The sequence below is a fragment of the Biomphalaria glabrata genome, chromosome 7 (genome assembly GCF_947242115.1).
Source record: "Biomphalaria glabrata chromosome 7, xgBioGlab47.1, whole genome shotgun sequence".
Lineage (NCBI taxonomy): Eukaryota > Metazoa > Mollusca > Gastropoda > Planorbidae > Biomphalaria > Biomphalaria glabrata.
Genome location: NC_074717.1, coordinates 26,430,020 through 26,449,408, shown reverse-complemented (window position 1 = coordinate 26,449,408; position 19,389 = coordinate 26,430,020). Strand labels below are relative to the sequence as shown.

The window sequence follows — 19,389 nt, the reverse complement described above, 5'->3', positions numbered from 1 at the left end:
GATTGGTCTCGCGCAAGAGCCCTGAAACGATAAAGGGAAAAAAAAACAACAACAAATGATTAACTAGTTACAGTTCAAAATTCTTAAATCACATTTTTATTTTCTAATGATGAAATGGAATGTGTTTTTCTTCAAGGTTAAGTCCAAAACCAAAATTAAAGCTACGCTTGTAAAAAAACAACACCAAAATGCTCTCCGCTGTCACTAAAGTCTCGTTTTTCACAGGCCTGCAAGGAATATGAATTGACAATCAGCATAAAGAAAACCGATATGATGGAAGCATCCGACCCAATGGCACTAACCATATTTTTAGTTGAATCCTGCTGGGTGTCGGGCATAAATTTTGTTATTTAGGATCCACAGAGACGACCTGTCCTAAAAATATATCAAAAAGCTCATTTGGGAAGGCTGCTTCTACTTTCGGTAGGGTAAGGGGAAAAAACTCAATACGAAAACGTACGGTAGCGAAACATGAACATTCGATGCAAGTGCGCAAATTAAACGAATTCCACAAGCGTTGTCTCCGCAGTATCTTGAAAGTTACATAACAAAACAGAATAAGCAACATTCAGGTGCTTGCTTGCTCGGGTCTTCCCAGTATATACACCACCCTAGGCTATTTCGCCTGCGCATGCATGGTCCGTATGGAGGACGAACGAATTCGTAGTCATCCTCTATAGTGAACGAATGGCGCCAATGGTCCCTCTCCCCTCCGCTATGTTGATGTCATGAAACGAGACTTGAGATAAATGTGAACCACTGGGAAGACCTAGACGCACTATGTGAAGAAAGATATTGATAAAAAATAAAAAGCTAAGGACAGTGAACAAGAAATGAGCTCAGCTCTGGAAGAAAAGTTTTAAAATAAATAATACGTGAATACAAACAGCGACCACAATTGCAATGTTCAAATAGTTCATGCTTAGAAGAAAACAGTTTCGTTCGTCTTTGCAGTGGCAATGAATTCTATACTGGCTCGGAAGACAAGCTGTTTGAATCATTTGTACAAGCTCGGTGCAAGAGCCAACTATGAGCTTACGAAAGCTTTGCTTATACAAGTATGCATATTGAATGACATGCGTAGGCCTACAAAGGCAGCCCGCGTTAATTGGCAATTGCGTATGCGATATAGGTATAAGTTTGTTATATACCTAATGCCCAATAACGACTATCCCGAAGGGGCCGTCATGATCTTTTTTTTGTTGTTGTTGTTGTCCATTTATTCTGTTCTAATTTTGCCTCTACAACCACTCATAACTTGGCAAGATATTAGTTTTCAAAACAGCACACAACAGGTTTGAGCCAAGTAAAAGAGACGTTTTCGTAATCTTATATTTTTAAAACATGGAATAGATTTCTGGCTAGGGTGACATTCTAGCGCTATGAATACTAAACTAGATAGTGAAATAAAAAAGATCATTTATCATATTAAAAGGTCTGACAATCCCAGAATATTCTCATTTTATTCTTATAATCTAAATATTTATTATAAATTTAAAACCATGAATTTAAGTAAATTATGTTTACAATACACAGCCAACTTTTCATTATGATGCAACTTATCATTCAAAATATGAGCCAATGGTGACTTGCAGATACAACCCTGCTGAAATAGCTTTTAATGATCTGTATTTTAAATTATACTGATTGTAAATTATACCAACAATATGATCTGTATTTTGAATTATACTGATTGTAAATTTTACCAACAATATGATCTGTATTTTGAATTATACTGATTGTAAATTTTACCAACAATATGATGTGTATTTTGAATTATACTGATTGTAAATTATACCAACAATATGATCTGTATTTTAAATTATACTGATTGTAAATTATACCAACAATATTTTAAATTACAGGTTTACTTTTACCTTATTGTACGATTTACTTTGTGACATGAACTCATTAATTAATTAGGTTCTTTGAAAGGAAATAGTACAGCCCACACAAACACACATGTAACAATGTTGTTGAATATGTGGATGTGTGAGGCGATTAAATGAACAAATGAACATAATTCTAAAAAGTTGTATGTCTCAAACTATGCATTTTTTTTTTTTTTCAAAGTTATTGGCAAACACAAATTTACTATTCAAAATCTGCAAAAATGATCAGGGAGTGCAGCCTCAGAGTTCTGGCATTTTCAAGAAAAAATGAAAAAAAAAAATCATCATAAAGTAAATTCTGTGGCTTCAAAATACAATTTCTAAAACTGGTAAAACTTTTGAAAGTCACTTAACAATGGTAAAAGTAAAATGCACTAAGTTCTCCCTATCAGACCTTGCAATCTATGGAGCAGATGATGTGTAGGTCATTTGTTTTGATGGCTCACAGTTAACAAGGGTGTCATGTGGCCAGCACAACGATCGACCATCTTTAATTTTCCCCAACTAATATCAGGCACCCATTAAAGATGCTGAAATAAAAAATCTGTCTTCACCAGAAATTGAGCCCAGAACTCCTAATTTTTCGGAAGCCAAGCGCTTTACCACTTAGCCAACATGCTTTCAAAATGCACAAACACTTACATTAAAAAATTAAACCTAACAGTCACTTAAAAAGTCTATGGTCACTCTCAGAATATTGTCCCTGAATGTACAACAGAAGATTGTACTGGCAGTAAAAAAAAATTAACTTCTTCACTTTAACATGTTACTTTTGGCAGAAACCACAATACAAACTATTTCAATGGGTATTGTTTTAATCGAAAAAAAAAAATTTTCCGGGACAAACAAAACTGTGCATGGAGGTAGAGTTACTAAAACTAACATAACTTTTATATTTATATATTATATTTGATATTTTAAAGGAAAATGAATAGGCTGAGTGTTATAAATAAAATAAATTATTCAAGAAAATATTTTAAACTGAGTATGGAAAAAGATAATAATCTGAGAGTAATGCTGCACTGAAAGAGTTAAATGAAAAAAAAAATGTTAATTGCAACTATAGAGTTATTATTATCAATTTACAGCAAAATCCAAGATAATAAGATAAAAAAAATTAAATTATATTTCATGGTTGTTATTTTTGGTTTTAATCAATCACATGAAATAAAAAAAAAATGGAATTTAATTTTACCATTTTTAGCAAACATAATTATGAAGGATTTCTTCTTTATTGTACCATTTATCATGATGTCTAACAGATATAATAAATATAGTGTTAGTAACTCTAGCCAACAGAGAAAAACTGATAGTGACTTTGCTTATTCTTGAATCAATATTTAAAAGTTTCAGTGAAACCAAATCCAATATTCTAGGCAATAGGCAGGGAAGTCAGCAATGAAATGAAGCCAGAGCTGTGATTCTCCAGTCAACTTTTATGCTATTGTTAGTGCTACACTACTTGTCACATCAGGACAGACACTGGTTGACAACATCCAACAAATGTGAGTTTTCCAAGGCTGCAGCTACTCTCTCCTTGTCTGCCAGTTGTTTATTTACTGTTGAGAAAAGAAGAGGCATTGAATTGATTATTCAGCTAGAGACATTATTATTATTATAATAGCTTTTATATAGCGCTACTTTCATGCTTATAGCATGCTCAGAGCGCTTTTGGTCCAATCTCATTTGTGGACCAGTGGGGGGGAGGGGGTATCTAGGAGTTGGTTTTCCGTGCTGCCTTTAGGCGCTCAGTAAACACAACTCTGCCCGAGTCGGGTGTCGAACCTCGAGCACCCTTCTAGGTAGCCAAGCCAAGCCAAGTTCAAGCGCACTTAGCCTCTCGACCACGCTTCCCACATACAGAATCTACATACAATTTTCTTTACATTAATAATATCAAAATGAAAGTTATATTGTAAAAATTTATTAAAAAAAAGATAGTAAATCTTTAACAAAAATGCAATTCGAAAAAATATACTACACAAGATTTGATTACAGGTACTTTATGAGTTTTTTTTTATAGACTTTAAACTTTTTAAAGATTTAACTATTAACAACAAATAGAAAAATAAAGAAACTGACTGACTGCTTTTAAACAATATATTTATATACAATTCAATAAATTAGCCATAATCATTACAAGTATAGAGGACACAGTTTTTAGCTGAAATGCAAATAGTATAATGTTTGTTCATTTGATTACATACCAGCTATCTCTGAGTCATGTGTTCCTGGTGTGATTTCAATATCAACCTACAAAAATAAAATGTGTATCTATTATGTAATTTGAGAAACACTTATTACAACCATATTATTGCTGATTTTAAAAACATTGCCTCTCTTATATAAAAACCAAATGATTGTTGTCAGTGTTAATGTCACAATCATTGCAAATATTCATATTACCTTTCACACATTTTTACATTTTTAATGTCAATTTTTTTTTATCATCATAGAGTATTTGTATTAATATAACCTTGTTTTTGGCAGCAATTAAAAATAGTATAAAAATACATTTAAAACTAAATACTTGAAGTATGAATAAACTTAAAGAAAACTATTATACCTAGGTGGTGATGCATACAAAAATGCAAATGAATAGATAAGGGTATCTTATTTTCTTTTGGTGAAATAGATAACACTGTAGATAACTAGATAAAACATGTTTATTAAAATAAAATTATTTGAAAGCAATATTTTTCAATAAGCACTGCTGCCTAAGGATGTTACATTGAGAGATGCAAACCTTGAACCTTGATGGTAGTGATCTCAATAACTTGACTCGTATGGATAAACCAATGAGAGTGGCCATACTACAGTGAGGAATTGTGGGAGTGAAGTAAATATGAACTGTGTTTGCATTATCATCAACCTATGAGGGAAATAATAATAGTGTTTAAAATTTCAAATGAACACATGAATAATAATAAATTTCTTTTAAACAATACATACACAAAAAAACAACAACAACCTTACTTTTACTTTTGACTCTTCAACCACATTTAACTCTTCAAGTGTCAATGGATGTTCAGGATCATTGATCACTCTGATTAAATCTGCATTTATAAAAAAAAAAAGCTGGTTAAATTCTGAGCTACTGGTATTTAAACCAATTTATTAATATTTTTCGTTTAAATTTACCAAAATTGTAATCTCTTCTATGTGAACAATAAATACTAACTACACTATAGATGCTATCCATTTATTTCTAGCATAGCAAGTTTTGTTTTAGTGTTTAAGGTGTGTGGTATGTTATATCAACTATAAGCATCTAATGAATCTAATGACATGGCTTGGATAACTTACAACACTCCCATGATAAGCACTATCATCTGCTATTGATGAACAGAATGGCATCACATCTTCACATATATCTAATTCTTTGAAGAGTTAATACAAATCTGTTACTAAACTATAAAAACACAAGTGATATTGTGCAGGAAGGTGACTAGAAGAACACTACCTAATCAAGCTGAGCTGTATTCCTTTTAAAACTTTGTTCACAATATTGAAGAACTGTGAGCAAACCTAAAACACAAAATACCTGACTTAACCAAAAAGGGAAGTAACTTTGAAGGATATCTATGACATTTAGTTATATGAATTTAAAGTCAATCCCTGTTCCTTGACACTTCCCACTGGCCCTTACAGCTTATAACTCCTATTGGAGTATGGACAGCAAACAATAGATTTCCATATCCCCCTGTACTGGGACATCTTTTCCATTTTGTTCCATTTTGTTACTGAACATTCCAGGTCTGCTTTCCATTTTTGAGATAGTCCTCTTTATTTCTTTTCTAGTAGGCTTATCGCAGTTCAATAATTCATAGAGAAGTATTCCACCCATTTGTTCATAGAATGCTTTTTGAAGCTATTAGTTGTGTTGCTCTGTTTATCTTTTACAGGTCATTCAGTTTTTTTTTAATGTTCCAGCTAGACGTTTAGTGGTGTCATACAACATAAACTGCCTGTTAGTTATGCTTAATGTGCAAGTTCCTCTAAAAAGATTTAATCCTATTTGTCCTTCTTTATACTTTATAATTATAGTACTAGATCTAGACTTGACAGCCAAATGGATTTTCCACTTTCATACATGGTACTCACATTCCATGTTCCTCTATGTATTGGTTTCCTTAGCAGCATCCTTTTTTCAACACTTTGCTTAATGATTTTTCAGATAGAAGAGCCTTCTGCTCTCAGTATTCTCAGTCAGCTCAGTCTCAGGTCAAAGTTTTCAGTTATCCTTTGTTGGCTTTCTCCATAACTACTTGAACTAGATCTAGAGTCTATACTATACTTTCTATTCTCTTTATGCTGTCTATAGCTGAGTATATATCAATATAGTATTATAAAGGCCAGTATATAGTCTAAGTTAAGACTAGACTAGTCACTACTCTGACTAGATTTGACTAGTGTGTCACTAGTGTCACTAGAATCTAGATTATTCTAGATCTATTTAATTATTTTAATTTTCAGGGTGGGAGTTGCTAGACTAGATAGTACTAGATTCACTCTCACTACTAGAGGTCTGACTTCTTCTAGACTAAATCTACATCACTCACTGCTGTCACACAGTCACAGTGTCTTTGCTTCATTATTCATTACGACAATTACTTTCAATTAGTCTAGATCTATTCTAGGTCACTAGTAGGTGTATTTACCGAAAATTTCTCGCGAGTCAAACTTATCAACGATGCTATCATCTTCTTCTTCTGGTAAAACAGAACGTTCTTTTGTAGCCTGGAAAACTACGGGGTTGGCATTGTCAAGACCACCCATACTTAAAGAATAATATTTTATAATATATGAATACCATATATTTTTAAAGATATCTAGAGATCTTAAGATCAACAGTCTAGATTAGTCTACTACTCGAGATCTATATAGATCTAGTGACAATCTAGTCTCTAGCTGGAGATGTTTTTATTACAAACACAACGGAAGTTCAACGTTAAATGTATCTTTCTTAAGTTTCGCAGATACCTAATATAATATTAATTATGGAGGCAGATGGCTACAGTCACTACAGTGTTACAGAACGTCCGGATAAAATCACGAAAAAAAAAAAAAAAAAAAAGATTTATAACAATAAAACCTTGACTAGTCCCATCTGACTACGTCACAAGAGTAAAAGCATTAATAAAATGGATAATATAGAAAAGGGTTGCCAAAATCAATCGGATTTTTTTTTTTTTTACAAAGCTTATATCAACTCTGGTAAAAAAAAAGTTTGTATGTCTCTTACACCCAATCTCGAATCAAACTGAAATTTTGCACAATCATTTCTTTTACCTGATAATACAAAAATGAATTAACTGTTGGTAATTAATTATTTTGTTTGGTATCGAACAAAGGAAAAAATTGTACTTGACTTGTGTGCTGTTATACGTTGAATTATTAATAGTTCTGAAAAGGGAGGTAACTACTTTTAAATCATAGTATCGAATTTAAAATAAAAATCTATTTTTCTCCCTTTGTATTTTTGCATTTCCAATCGTAGAAATGTAAATTTAGTTGAGGAGAGACTAAATCAATGTCACATGCATAGATAGCTCTTCCAACATTTTGTATGGAATTTATTTTCTAGCTCAATGAAGGAGATAATATGAAATCAGGTCTGTAAAGGCGCTTTTAACATTTTGAGATCTAAACGAGATGAACTGACAGAACAAAATCAAGAGTGTCTTTTCTCTTCGGGGGGCTGCTAGATATACGTACGTACGTTACAAGTCAACATTAGGCAGGGGAGAAAAGTAGATATAGGCCTACATCTCGCTTTATTGTTAGCATCTTTTTAATTGTCTTGGCCATGACCTCCGATGACTAGGCCTTACATTCATCCAATATTTTGTATGAGTCAATAGTGGTAGGTCTATCACGTGGTTGTCTGCAGTTTTTTTTTAACAACATGGGTGGGCTAAGTGCGTTGGCATGCACATAGCAAAGTAAACTTTATGTAATATTTTGTATTGGCTTACCCTAGTAAACTTTATGTAATGTTTACTATTGGCTTACCCTTGTAATTTTTATGTAATGTTTAGTAGGCTATGTTAGACACCTTATTTATAGTTTAGTTATTTAGCGACGCACCATAGATGACGCATATTGAACGGGACTAGAGACGTTTGGGATATGTTGGGTTAGAGACTGAAAAATCAGTTAGCGATATAATCCTCTAGGGTAACGACGTGTTTAGTGACAGAGACTTTTACTGTGGCCTTTTCTTAGAATAAATACCTGTTACACTGTTCTTCAGCGTTGACTACATCTCTTTACTAGTTAAAACCGATGTGTTTGTTTTGTCTGGATTGTTGATCAACTACACGGAATACACCCGAACAATAACACCCAAACGCTTGCAGAATAATTGGTTGAAATTCAACAGTCATCTATAGTTGACCTCGTGACAGCCTGAACAAGCATCATCACAGCTATTGGCTTACCCTAGAAAATTTTATGTAATGTTTAGTATTGGCTTACCCTAGTAAACTTTATGTAATGTTTAGTATTGGCTTACCCTAGTAAACTTTATGTAATGTTTAGTATTGGCTTACCCTAGTAAACTTTCTGTAATGTTAAAAATATGGGGAGGGGTCAATTTTCCGATATAGCAGTATTCTCCTCGTCCCAAGTTTTGATGATTATAACAGGATCAAAATTTCATATTAGGCATATAGCATGTTGACGAAAACCAGTTCTGTATACGCTAGCCTAATACACTATAATGCTACATTTATTCATGAATGAATTAGATTGTACTATAAAGTATTAACTTTGCGCCAATTCTTTATTTACAGGCTTTCCCATCGAGGCCACTCTAAAAGCAGTTGTTGATTGTTGATTGAAATAAAAATGGAAGCTATTTCTTTCTGAATCACATGCGCTTAACTTCTGCACAGCTGGGCGTAATGAGTTCAAGGTAACGTTTTTTTTTTTGTTTTTTTTTTTTACTTAATCTAATTCAAATTAAGTTACAAATAAATAATTGTATTTAAAAACATTTCTCCTACAAATATTCTTGCGTCAGAGTTATTTTAAACATTTCCCACCACAAGTTCTACTATTCCAACTTATGAATGGATATTATATAACAACTTAATTCTATTAAAACAATCCCCGTCATGACTCGTGGAAATGCAATGTCGACATGTGACTTCCTTCAAAGAAACTTTGTACCGTAAAACCGCTTAAAGTAGAACAGAAGCTCTTGAACTGAATGGGATCATAGAAAAAAAAAAACAATCGCTTACGCAAATTGGCAACGTTCCAAAAATGTCGATTTCGTTTCGTAACTATGACTTGCAAGTTGGTGCGTCTTGAGACCCACAGACGAGTGGTTCCAGGGTTGTGCTTGTAAGATGGCATCAGCCAAGAAGCTTACATAAACAAAAAATATAATTATTTAGTAAAAGGAAATGGATGCAAGCCAGATGTGTGCCCCTCCGCTCCTTTTTTTTGTTTTAAACCAGTACCTACCAGCAGGGCCGGATTTAGATTAGTAGAGGTCTTGGGCATTTTGTTTTTGTGCAGACCGCTATCCTCTTATAAAATATCATGTAATGATAATGACAAATTAAATTACTGGTACATATTTTAGATTTTTTTTTAAAGTTTTCTTTTAGTTCTCTCCCCCCCCCCCTCCAACCAACGAGAATAAGTCCCTCACTGTGTGCAGTGCTCTGCATATACCATCATCGTACCCACCTCTTTGTTTACTACCTTTGAAAGTAATACATTAAATACGAAATTTCTTAAAGTTAAAGTTATGCTGAATGTTCTAATATAATGTAGAATATACGACTCACTATCCGACTCCCCCCTTCCCTCTCTCTCTTTCTCTCTCTCTCTCAACAAAATAATTTATAATTCACAATATAAAACAGAACCTGCGAATCACCGGCATACAAAAATGCTGATTTATGGACAGATAACTTTTCAAGAGGCTAAAGAAATAGATTTTTTTTCCAATGTAAAAAAAAATGCGACCATGGAACTATTTACCTGCGGCAGGTAGGCTATGTTTTCAAATAGTGTCTTTCAGACCCGGATGTATGGTAACGTTCAAACAAAAATGTTCATAGATGGAAATTTCTAGAGCAGTGATTCTCAAACATTTGAACCAGTCAAGAGCTTATAGAGCTAGAACTATATCCTTTTATTTGTTAAGACCACAGGTAGACACATATTACATATGAGAGAGAAAAAATGGGATATCTCGTTGATAGATTTTTTAATGTATTTATAATAATAAAAAAAAAATGTGAACTCCCTTAATTCGAACTAAACGACTAAAGCCTCGAATCAGGCTAATAAACTAGCCACTGTGCCAGGAAAGTGCTTATTAAAATAAAAGGTTTTTATAGTTATCTATTGTTAGCTTCAAACTTTCCAGCGGCGACCTACAAAGTAGTTAGGTGGCTAATTCAACTTATACGACCTTATCAATCATGTACAATTTCTTTCTCTTGTTGGAGACACCAAACAAGAGAATCAATTACCAATTAACTAATTTTAAAACTGATTCTTGTTTTGTCAGGTAAAAGAAATAATTGTACAAAATTTCAGCTTGATCCAAGATTGGGTGTAGGAGAAATAACGTGTAGGCTACAAACGTTTGACCAGACGGACAGAGAGAAAAGATTTAAGTTTTGTAAAAAAAAAAAAAAAAAAAAGCAGATTTTCAGTTGTGTTTTTTTTTCCCCAAACGCTTAGACTTATAAATAGGTTGTTTGTTGTAGGTTATATTAATAAGCCTACACTATTATTTATCTCTTTAATTTTTAGCGACCACAAGGTTCAATTAGCAATCGAAATATAAAGAATACATTCAAACGATATTGTTCAATATTGTAAATTATCTTATTATAAATAATAAAAATGTCGTCCTCGTATATAGGGCCTATGATATATTCAGAGGCGGTCTTTTAGGTGGCGACTAGGCCTCCGCCATAGAAAGGGGCCTGCAACAGGGAATGCCCTTGTCATCGTTATCTCCGGTAACCAGACCAGTTCTAATAAATGAGGACTCCATAATTTGGAAGCCTACAGCATTAGGGCAAGGCCGTCTTCAATGATTCAATCACTAAGGTCACAATTTGAGTCGGACGAGCCCATGAGCCTAATATGGTACGGTATAGGTTAGTCTACAATTACGGCTCCCAAGCCAACATATGACACTCGCCCGGGTCGCCGAGTACTGTTAAGGCAGCCTTTGATATATTCTATGGGTAAATGGCTGTTTCACAATATTTTTCTTTTCTCTATTTAAGCCTACAGTGACTAAACATGGCCGCTTGTTCGTGTGTTCGAACCTTGTCCGCTGTCATCTTTATCGTTCAGCAGGAAGTTTTTGCAAGGATGTAGATTGTACAGGCCTAATCATCGTTTCTGAAGCCAAGTCCGAAACTCGAAAAACAAACAATAAAAAGTCAACATTTACTTTTGATTTTCAATGGTATAATTTACTTTAAAAAAAAAACAAGTTAGAAACTATGAATCCTTGGAGAATTGACGAAATTCATTTTTTTAAAATAATTATAGCCCCATTTAATTTAGGAAGCTTTTGAGGGCTTGACAATCTTGATTCATTCATTTTGTTTTTCATATTGACGAAGACTTCTAGGGCTTATAATTGTTAGGTTACATACAGTACCGATGTCTAGAAATTAAAAGAACCGTCTTACACCTGGATGTGTTATATTGTATATTTTTCGAGTAATATGAAATGTTTCTATAGAAAGGTATTAGCATTTTTTTTCACCCCCCAAAAAAAAGAATAGTACTTAAATTTATTAAATCTTATTTTCTTTTCTTATAAACTACAGACGTTCCTTCAAAAGATAAGATAGTAACGTTTTATGCCTATCCACGTGTTCATCTAGTTGTGCATGTTAATCAGTGACTTAAACACTTCTAGGTCATTATAGGTCATTGATTTCTTAACTTATTCCTTGGTTATTTTAATTTAAATCTTGGAATTTCAATTGACATGTTTAAAAAAAAATGTTGCTTTTTTTTTTCGTATTGTTATGTCTCTACATTGCGCACTGTCATTTGGCGCGATATTGTGCACCATAGGACACGAGGGAGAAACAAAGAAGGGATGAAAACAAGGACGCTTGAGAAGTGATTGGTTTGGCTCTAGATCTAGTTTCTAATTGATGATTAAACATTCCATTTTGTAATCCTTTCGTTGAGGTTATTTTGCTAGGTTACAATAATTGGTGTCAGAAGTGGGATAAACTGGTGGGCAGCTACATCCTAGAAAAGCAGAGAATTAAACGTCAACCAATCATTGTTGTGACTGTACGGGTAGTGACAACAATGGTGTTTTGGTGGCAGCACTGTCATTGATCTTAATGACAAGTTGTATGAATTTTGCTTTCAAGATTTAGAAAGTGACAACCGTCTCAACGATAAGCGCAGACATGAAAAGAAAGCGTTAGATGAAGAAACTAGAGGAGTGACCTATAATCAGAATGAAACAATTGCTTTCGATGCCCGTGATATGAGTGCTTCAATGGGCTTGGCCAAACCAGACAACGTTGGGTCTGTGTCCAATACTTCTGTTTATCAACAAGTACTAACTGCAGACATAAATTTAATAAGAACTGTACGGGCGGCACCTCTAATGGAGAATGCAAATGCCAGAAAAACCATCAACAGATCTGGACTTGACAAACGTGTTTACGTCTGCCTTCACTAAGCAGAGTAAAAGATGAATCCATTTTATCGGAACCTGGACAATGATAATGTGGTTAATGAACAAGTGTAGAGGAAAATACCTTCTTGCAATGGCTGAAAATGACTGTGTGTTTTATGGCCTGGCCTCAGGTGGGACTCTAACTTTCTTGCCAGAACTTCATCTACACTGACAACCCCGCTGCCCTGTCGTAAATCTGGTCATGTTCGGGACGAACATAACTAGGGAGGGGGCAGTGTTATGACTCTACATTGCGCACTGTCATTTTGGCGCGATATTGTGCACCATGGGACACGATGGAGAAACAGAGAAGGGATGAAAACAAGGACGCCTGGGATGTGATTAGTTTGGCTATAGATCTAGTTTGTAATTGATGATTAAATGTTCCATTTTGTAATCCTTTCGTTGAGGTTATTTGGCTAGGTTACAATAGTATTAACTTTGCATTTATAGAAATGTAAAAACATTTTCTTTTGTTTTCTTTCTTTCTCACTGCAATAGTAGTCTTCAATTGAAGTTGCCACACATTACTGTATAACATAGATGAACTATATAAATATATCGTGTTTTGTGGCTATTTTGTCAGGAAATTTGGAGTTATTTTGTCGGCCCTATTATTTGGCGTTATTTTTTAAAATTTTGCTTCTTTTAAAATTATTTAAAAAAAAATACTTTTCTCGAGAGCTATCTAAATAAATTCTTTACAAAATGCAACGAAAGGCGGAATAGGACTAGCTTCTACTGTAATCGACTGAGTCCTACTTTAGTGCGTGATAAGTTAATACAAGACTTCATCAGTTCTTCATTATATATGCATATCAGAGGAAAGACGGTCAGACATCATTAGTTACAGACGATGAGACAGAACTTTGACAGAAGCATACCAATAAGTCCAATCTATGTTTTTTTTTAAATAGCCTATCTAGCCTACAGAAAGCCAGAGTATAATCAATTACGCTAATGCTATTTCTGTAGAAAATCTAGGCCAATCTGTTTTAAATAAATAGCCGAACTCCATTCCTGAAGCATTTGATGTAAAAATCTCTAATGATCCAAATTAAGATTCCTACTTTTACCCATCTTGGGTTACCAGACACCTGCAAACTCTTCCGAGTCTAAAAGGAATGAACATAATTATAAAGAAAGGTAAAGTTCCCTTTGCAGACCCTGGGATCTGTGGGGCAGAAGATGTAGGCCTAAAGGTCATCTGCTTCAGTGGCCCACGGTGTACAAGGGTGTCCTAAAGAAATGCGAACAAGGTAAAATAAGTGTGAATTTAGGCTTACAACAATTTATTTGCAAGTCAAAAGCTGAAAAATTACTCTAGTTATATAGTATATATCAACTCACTATGTTGGGCTGCCTGTCTGGTAAAAAGTTTGAATATGTTATTTCTCCCACACCCATTCTTGGATAAAGGTGAAATTTAATTTTAAACAATTATTAATTATACTTAACAAAACATGAACCAGTTAAAAAAATTGACAAATAAATCAATCAAGAAAAATCTTGTTTTCAATATGGTATATAGGCCTTTAGTAGAACTTTAGTAGACCCTTAAGTACATCTTAGGCCCCCCCCCCTCCGAAAAAAGTTGTATTACTTTTGACTATTTCATGAATGCACATTGCGAACTAGAAATGACTGACTGGTGCCGCCTCCATGGTCCTGGATTCGAGCCTTACTCCCCAGTTGAGACGACTGGCGTCTTGATCTTGGTCTGCGATCGAGTCCGACACAACGAGCCTAGTGTGTGAAGTCAGTCTTGAACTGTTGAACCCAGTGCAAGCTCGGAACGAGACGGAGAGGCCAGTGCAAGAGTTGATACGGCAGTACGGTGTTATATTTGTACAGTGTACGTGTTGCCAATTGTACAGTATTGGCTGTTATTTATTCAACTATTAAAGTGTTACGTTACTCTGGAGCCCTGAGTTGTCAAGTTCTTTACGTTGGTGGTGTATGGTGCAGTTTGCAGAGAGCCTGGATAGTGAGATTCGTAACAATACATAATAAACATACATAATATAATGAGATCTGGAAGAGTAACATCGGCTTTCCAGTAAAATTAAAACTATTGTTCGCTAGTGGTCTCTGAACTCCAATATGGTTGTGAAAGTTTGACACTGAACGCTGAGGCTGAAAGAAGAATTCAAGCCTTCGACAGTAAATGCTACAGAAAAATGTTGAGTATCAGATACCAGGAAAATAAGACAAATGACTTTGTACTTTTACGAGTCAACACTCTGGCTGGTAAAAAGGGAGAGCCCAATACTGTAAAGAGACGAAAGCTGAGCAGGTTTGTTCAAAATGTAAGAAATAACTCAATATCAAAAGTCATTCTCTAAGGTACAGTGGAGGAAGCACGAAGAAAGGGTCGTCCAAAGAAAGGCTGGATGGATAACATAAGAGAATGGACCGGCCTCTCTCTAGATATCCTGCTAAGAACAACTGCTGACTGGGAAACGTGGAGGGATTTGTCTACGCAGACTGTTACAACACCTCTACGGTTAAAGGACAGATGATAGGATTTAAAACTTTTTGCGCCTAAACGAAAATCGTACCTGAACAGCTCCAACAAATTTGCTGCGTTAAAAAGTCCGGTTTCAACGTTAGCAATATGCCCGCGAATGCTAAAGAAATATCACAGATTTTGTCAACGAAGAGAGTTGTCAAATAACTTGTCATCTATCTTCTATTTATTAATGAGCTTATGATTTTAAATCAGAAAATATTAAAAATATATTTGAGTGATATTGAATGATATGTAATTATACTAAACAACAGAGTGAAAGCAGGACATTTTGGTACTTTGAGCAAATGCCTGCGGACAGATGACAGGACCCCAAAAAGGAGGACATGTCCTTTTACGTCAGCTTAACCTCCAACAAAATATCAAGGTAGTAGAATAGTGTTGATACGCTGGTGTATAGCTCCAAACAGTTAGTGCAACTAAACCGATGTTTGTTTATTGCATTCTTCATGTAGAGCCTGAAATAAACATAAACAAGCTTCTTTTAAAACAAAACTGAATTTACATTTTATTTACAAATATAAACAGATTCAGCTTGAAAGTAGTAAAATGTAGAATTATGGGTGATGTGATAATTGAAACAAGATAGAAGTCACTACAAAAATACACGTCTTTTCGGTCTCACTTCTCATGCTTTCACTTCCATCTCCTCAATTTGTACACCAATATTTTTTAAACTACCACAGACCACCTCGTGATTTCATCAGAATCTATTCAGCGTCTACAGCCACCTTTTTTCATAGTTACCTCAGAAACACCCACATATATTGAAGCTTTGTCTAGAGCTGAATTGTTCTCTCTTAATTCTCTTAATTAATCACCGCTCCCTACCAGGCCTAGCATCAAATTATTGGATAGCTATCAAACTCTATTATTACTTCCACACAAAACGCTTTAACTCATAACCTCATTAATGTATAGCAACTTGAACATGCAGCCTACATTCATAAAACGCCTTTGGTTAACATGAACGTGTATATAGGACATAAGGAAGAGCTAGGATACAGTTTACATCATTATAGTAAATCAAGTCATCCAAATATATGGCAGAGGTCAACTAAATTTAGCTGTATAGTCAATGACTACGCTAGTTCTAGAAAAATCTTTTGTAAATGAAATACCTGAAATACAGAGACCAGGAAAAAAAAAGGTCATTAAACGGTCGTATTGCGTTCCCCTCCCCTTTTTAAAGTACGTTTAAAATGGATCCATACGTAGGCCTGCCCACCCGAGTGTGGCAACATAATAGTGTAAGAGCAACCAACTTTGATGATGATAGACTTACATAAACTGGAATCTATGCTTAAGACTTCTTACAAGAGTGTTGAAGTTAAAAAAAAAAAAAACTACGCTAGCTAGTCATATGAATGGTGGGTGTGTGGGTTGGTGGATAGATGGATAGATAGAAAGACAGAGAGGGGCAGAAAGACAGAAAGCATTAGTATTTCAATGACTTCAGCCACACTAAGGACAAGCATACCGCTGGAATCGCTGGCAATATTTTAGAGATAACTAAGACATAATGTACTGCAGAGGTCAATGCTATTATAATGCTAGGGTCATGAAAGGTCAATACCACGTGTCCAATTTTAGAAGTTAATCCTAAAGCACAATTATTTGCCTGCTCGTTCTTTGAATTTGGAAGTCATTCGGTTTGCTGAAGTTGAAGTCAATTCAGTTACATTATTCAGTAGGCCTACTCTGAACGGTTTAAACACATTTTTCTTAACGTCACTGTTGTTTTTTAATGAAAAAGCTGCTTGCATAGTTAATTTTAAAAATTAAATGTTTCGCTTTCAGAAAAGGAAAAAGTAGCCGTTGGATCAGAACTTTTGAAAGAGCTAAAATATCATGATGTTTTATGTTTAACATTCTTTTTTGTGTGTAGATTTCGCGTTCTAAACGGACGGACGGACGAATAGACAAGACTACACAAAACTAAAAGTGGCTATTCCCCATTCGGAGGCCGCTAATAAATATGGTTGGCATCTTTTTTTTTTAAATCGTGGTAAATGTGGTTACATGTGAGCAAATTTTTGTAAATTAAGGTTGATAAAAAACATCATTTGCGATCAACAATGTCAAACGTACGACTCAATAATTTGGCAAGAACTTGTGAAAAAAAAAAAAAGGATTTCTATGAAATTAAAAATAGCTTTGGCAACACGTAGTATCGTTGTATAAAAATTATTATTATTATGTTAGAAATGAACGAGTAGTCATTCTCTGGCGCTGCCAGGGTCGAGTTTCGCTAAAGAGAAACAAAATTAATCGTAGTCCCTTTAACAGTTTCCACTGAGGAATTTTCTGGTGATGTGGCAGGTCTGCAGCAGTACCGCCCTCTGACAGGCAACGAAGATGTTCCTAGGAATGTTAAGGGCCTTGTAAGGTGTCTATGAGGTCAGTTGTTATTATCCCCTCGGTTGATATAACAATGGGGTATATTGTTATTTTTATTATTATTATTATTATTTGCAAATTAGCAATGCTTTTACAATGACATTAAATAAACATTATTTTGGGGAAAAAACTTCTGTTTGTTGTTATATTCTCTTTGGGGGGGGGGACATTACGAAGAGCTGCCTCACTGGGCATCGTATATGGCTACTAGCCACGCCACTATATTCTGGAGTTATCAAGTTTGGTTTAGGGTTTTCCATATTTTATTCTAAAGAAATATCAATGTAATCAGTGAAGAGCTTATTGTTGTCTATTTTAGTGTCACCATTTGGTTTTTGTAGCGCGATGTAACTTTTTTGGAATCCTGTATTAACTTCCAGGCCTCCCTTACGCCCATAATCCTTACCAAACAACGGACCCACAGGGGCCGCCTTTGTTGTCTTGTATTTTCGGAAACTGCTCACACTTCTTTGTTCGATGTTATTTTTAACTTCATTTATGAACATTTTAAAATCGATCAAATTATCATATGAAAGACGCTACATAAAAACAAAACAAAAACAACTTGCACTTTCGCTGTTTATTGACTAAAGTACAGTAGACGTAGACCTATTCTCTTGACAAGCCACATTGATGCACACGTGTGACCTGCTGCTAGCCATGCAGTGTAACGTGTAACGTGTCCTTTATACTCTATATGTAGATCTCTGATCTACTATGGCAGGGGTTCTCAACTTGTGGATCGCGACCCCTTTGGGGGTCGATTGACGATTTGCCATGGGTCGCCTAAGACCATCGAAAATATGGATTGTTATTGTCTACTCTTCTATTGCTGTGTGTGTGTAAGGGGGGGGAGGGGTCGCGGCAAAGTGAGGAATTGTAAAAAGGGGTCGCCGAGCTTAAAAGCTTGAGAACCGCTGTTGTATTCCACAAAATGTTACTGTCACTTTCACGTGGTAGTCGTTGTGTGCTAAGGATTCCAAACTATTTGTCTCCCTTCCCCATCACCCAGATCTACTATGTAGAGTTCTCCCATGTAGGGCTGACAATCCAGTCTGTTACCGACAAACTAGAAATTGCTTTCTATTCTAGGAATAAGTTAGTCTAGGCCAGGCATGTCAAACTCATTAAGGTGTATGGGCCGCATAAAAGCTTACTATGATATGAGGGGCCGCAGCCAAAAATCAGTTGCAAAACAGCCTACTAGTTTTATGTAAATTAGAAACAATACAATAGAATACAATAATTAATGTCATACATGTCCCTTAGTTAGCTAAATTTGTATAACTAAAAGCCAATATGATTACACATTATTTTCTTTGTCCTGATGCTTGACATCTTTTATGGGATACAACTTTATTAATGTCAGGTTGACGTTTGTTTTCCACTGACACTTTCAGCACAGATGACAAATTTTGATGAGATAATCTCTAACGGTGAGGTGCTTTTGTAGCTTTTATTATGGAAAAGAACTGCTCATAGAGATAAGTGCTTGCAAACAGCAAGAATTCTGGCTGCTACTTCCGCAATTCAACGTACTGTTCAGGGTAAATAACTAAAATTTTGGCACAGCCAATTCTAAATTCTTCGATTTCAACAAAGACTCTGACTGCTATCTATCATCTCTAGTTGCACATTACCAGCAGCAATTTCAGAATCAAATGAGAATGGAGATACAAACAACGAAAATTCTTGCTCGTACGGAACGAAGTCACGAAAACTTTCATTGAAAGCATATAATAACGATTCCAGGTCTAAGACATATTTACCAAATGTTGTAGCCGTATTTAATCTTTTTAGTTTCTGACACTTGAGAAGTGATTTTCTCTTCATATTTGGTTTAACCACTGACGTAATTTTGCTTG

The 19,389-nt window shown here is 34.9% G+C and overlaps 1 protein-coding gene and 1 long non-coding RNA gene across 2 annotated transcripts; one reads left to right on the top strand and one right to left on the bottom strand.

Moving 5' to 3' along the window:
* Positions 1-67: 67 nt before the first annotated feature.
* Positions 68-6,828, bottom strand: LOC106061539 (cytosolic iron-sulfur assembly component 2B-like). Its single transcript, XM_013219708.2, has 5 exons — positions 6,554-6,828; positions 4,869-4,948; positions 4,639-4,764; positions 4,100-4,145; positions 68-3,451 (listed from the first exon to the last, which is right to left on the bottom strand). The coding sequence occupies exons 1-5, from the start codon at positions 6,669-6,671 to the stop codon at positions 3,363-3,365; spliced, it is 459 nt and encodes a 152-aa protein (XP_013075162.1). The 5' UTR covers positions 6,672-6,828; the 3' UTR covers positions 68-3,362.
* A 579-nt stretch (positions 6,829-7,407) lies between these two features.
* On the top strand, positions 7,408-11,596 carry LOC129927421 (uncharacterized). The gene is made up of 3 exons (XR_008779033.1): positions 7,408-7,507; positions 8,690-8,811; positions 11,162-11,596. It is a non-coding gene; the product is annotated as an uncharacterized LOC129927421 (long non-coding RNA).
* The last annotated feature ends 7,793 nt before the right edge of the window (positions 11,597-19,389 follow it).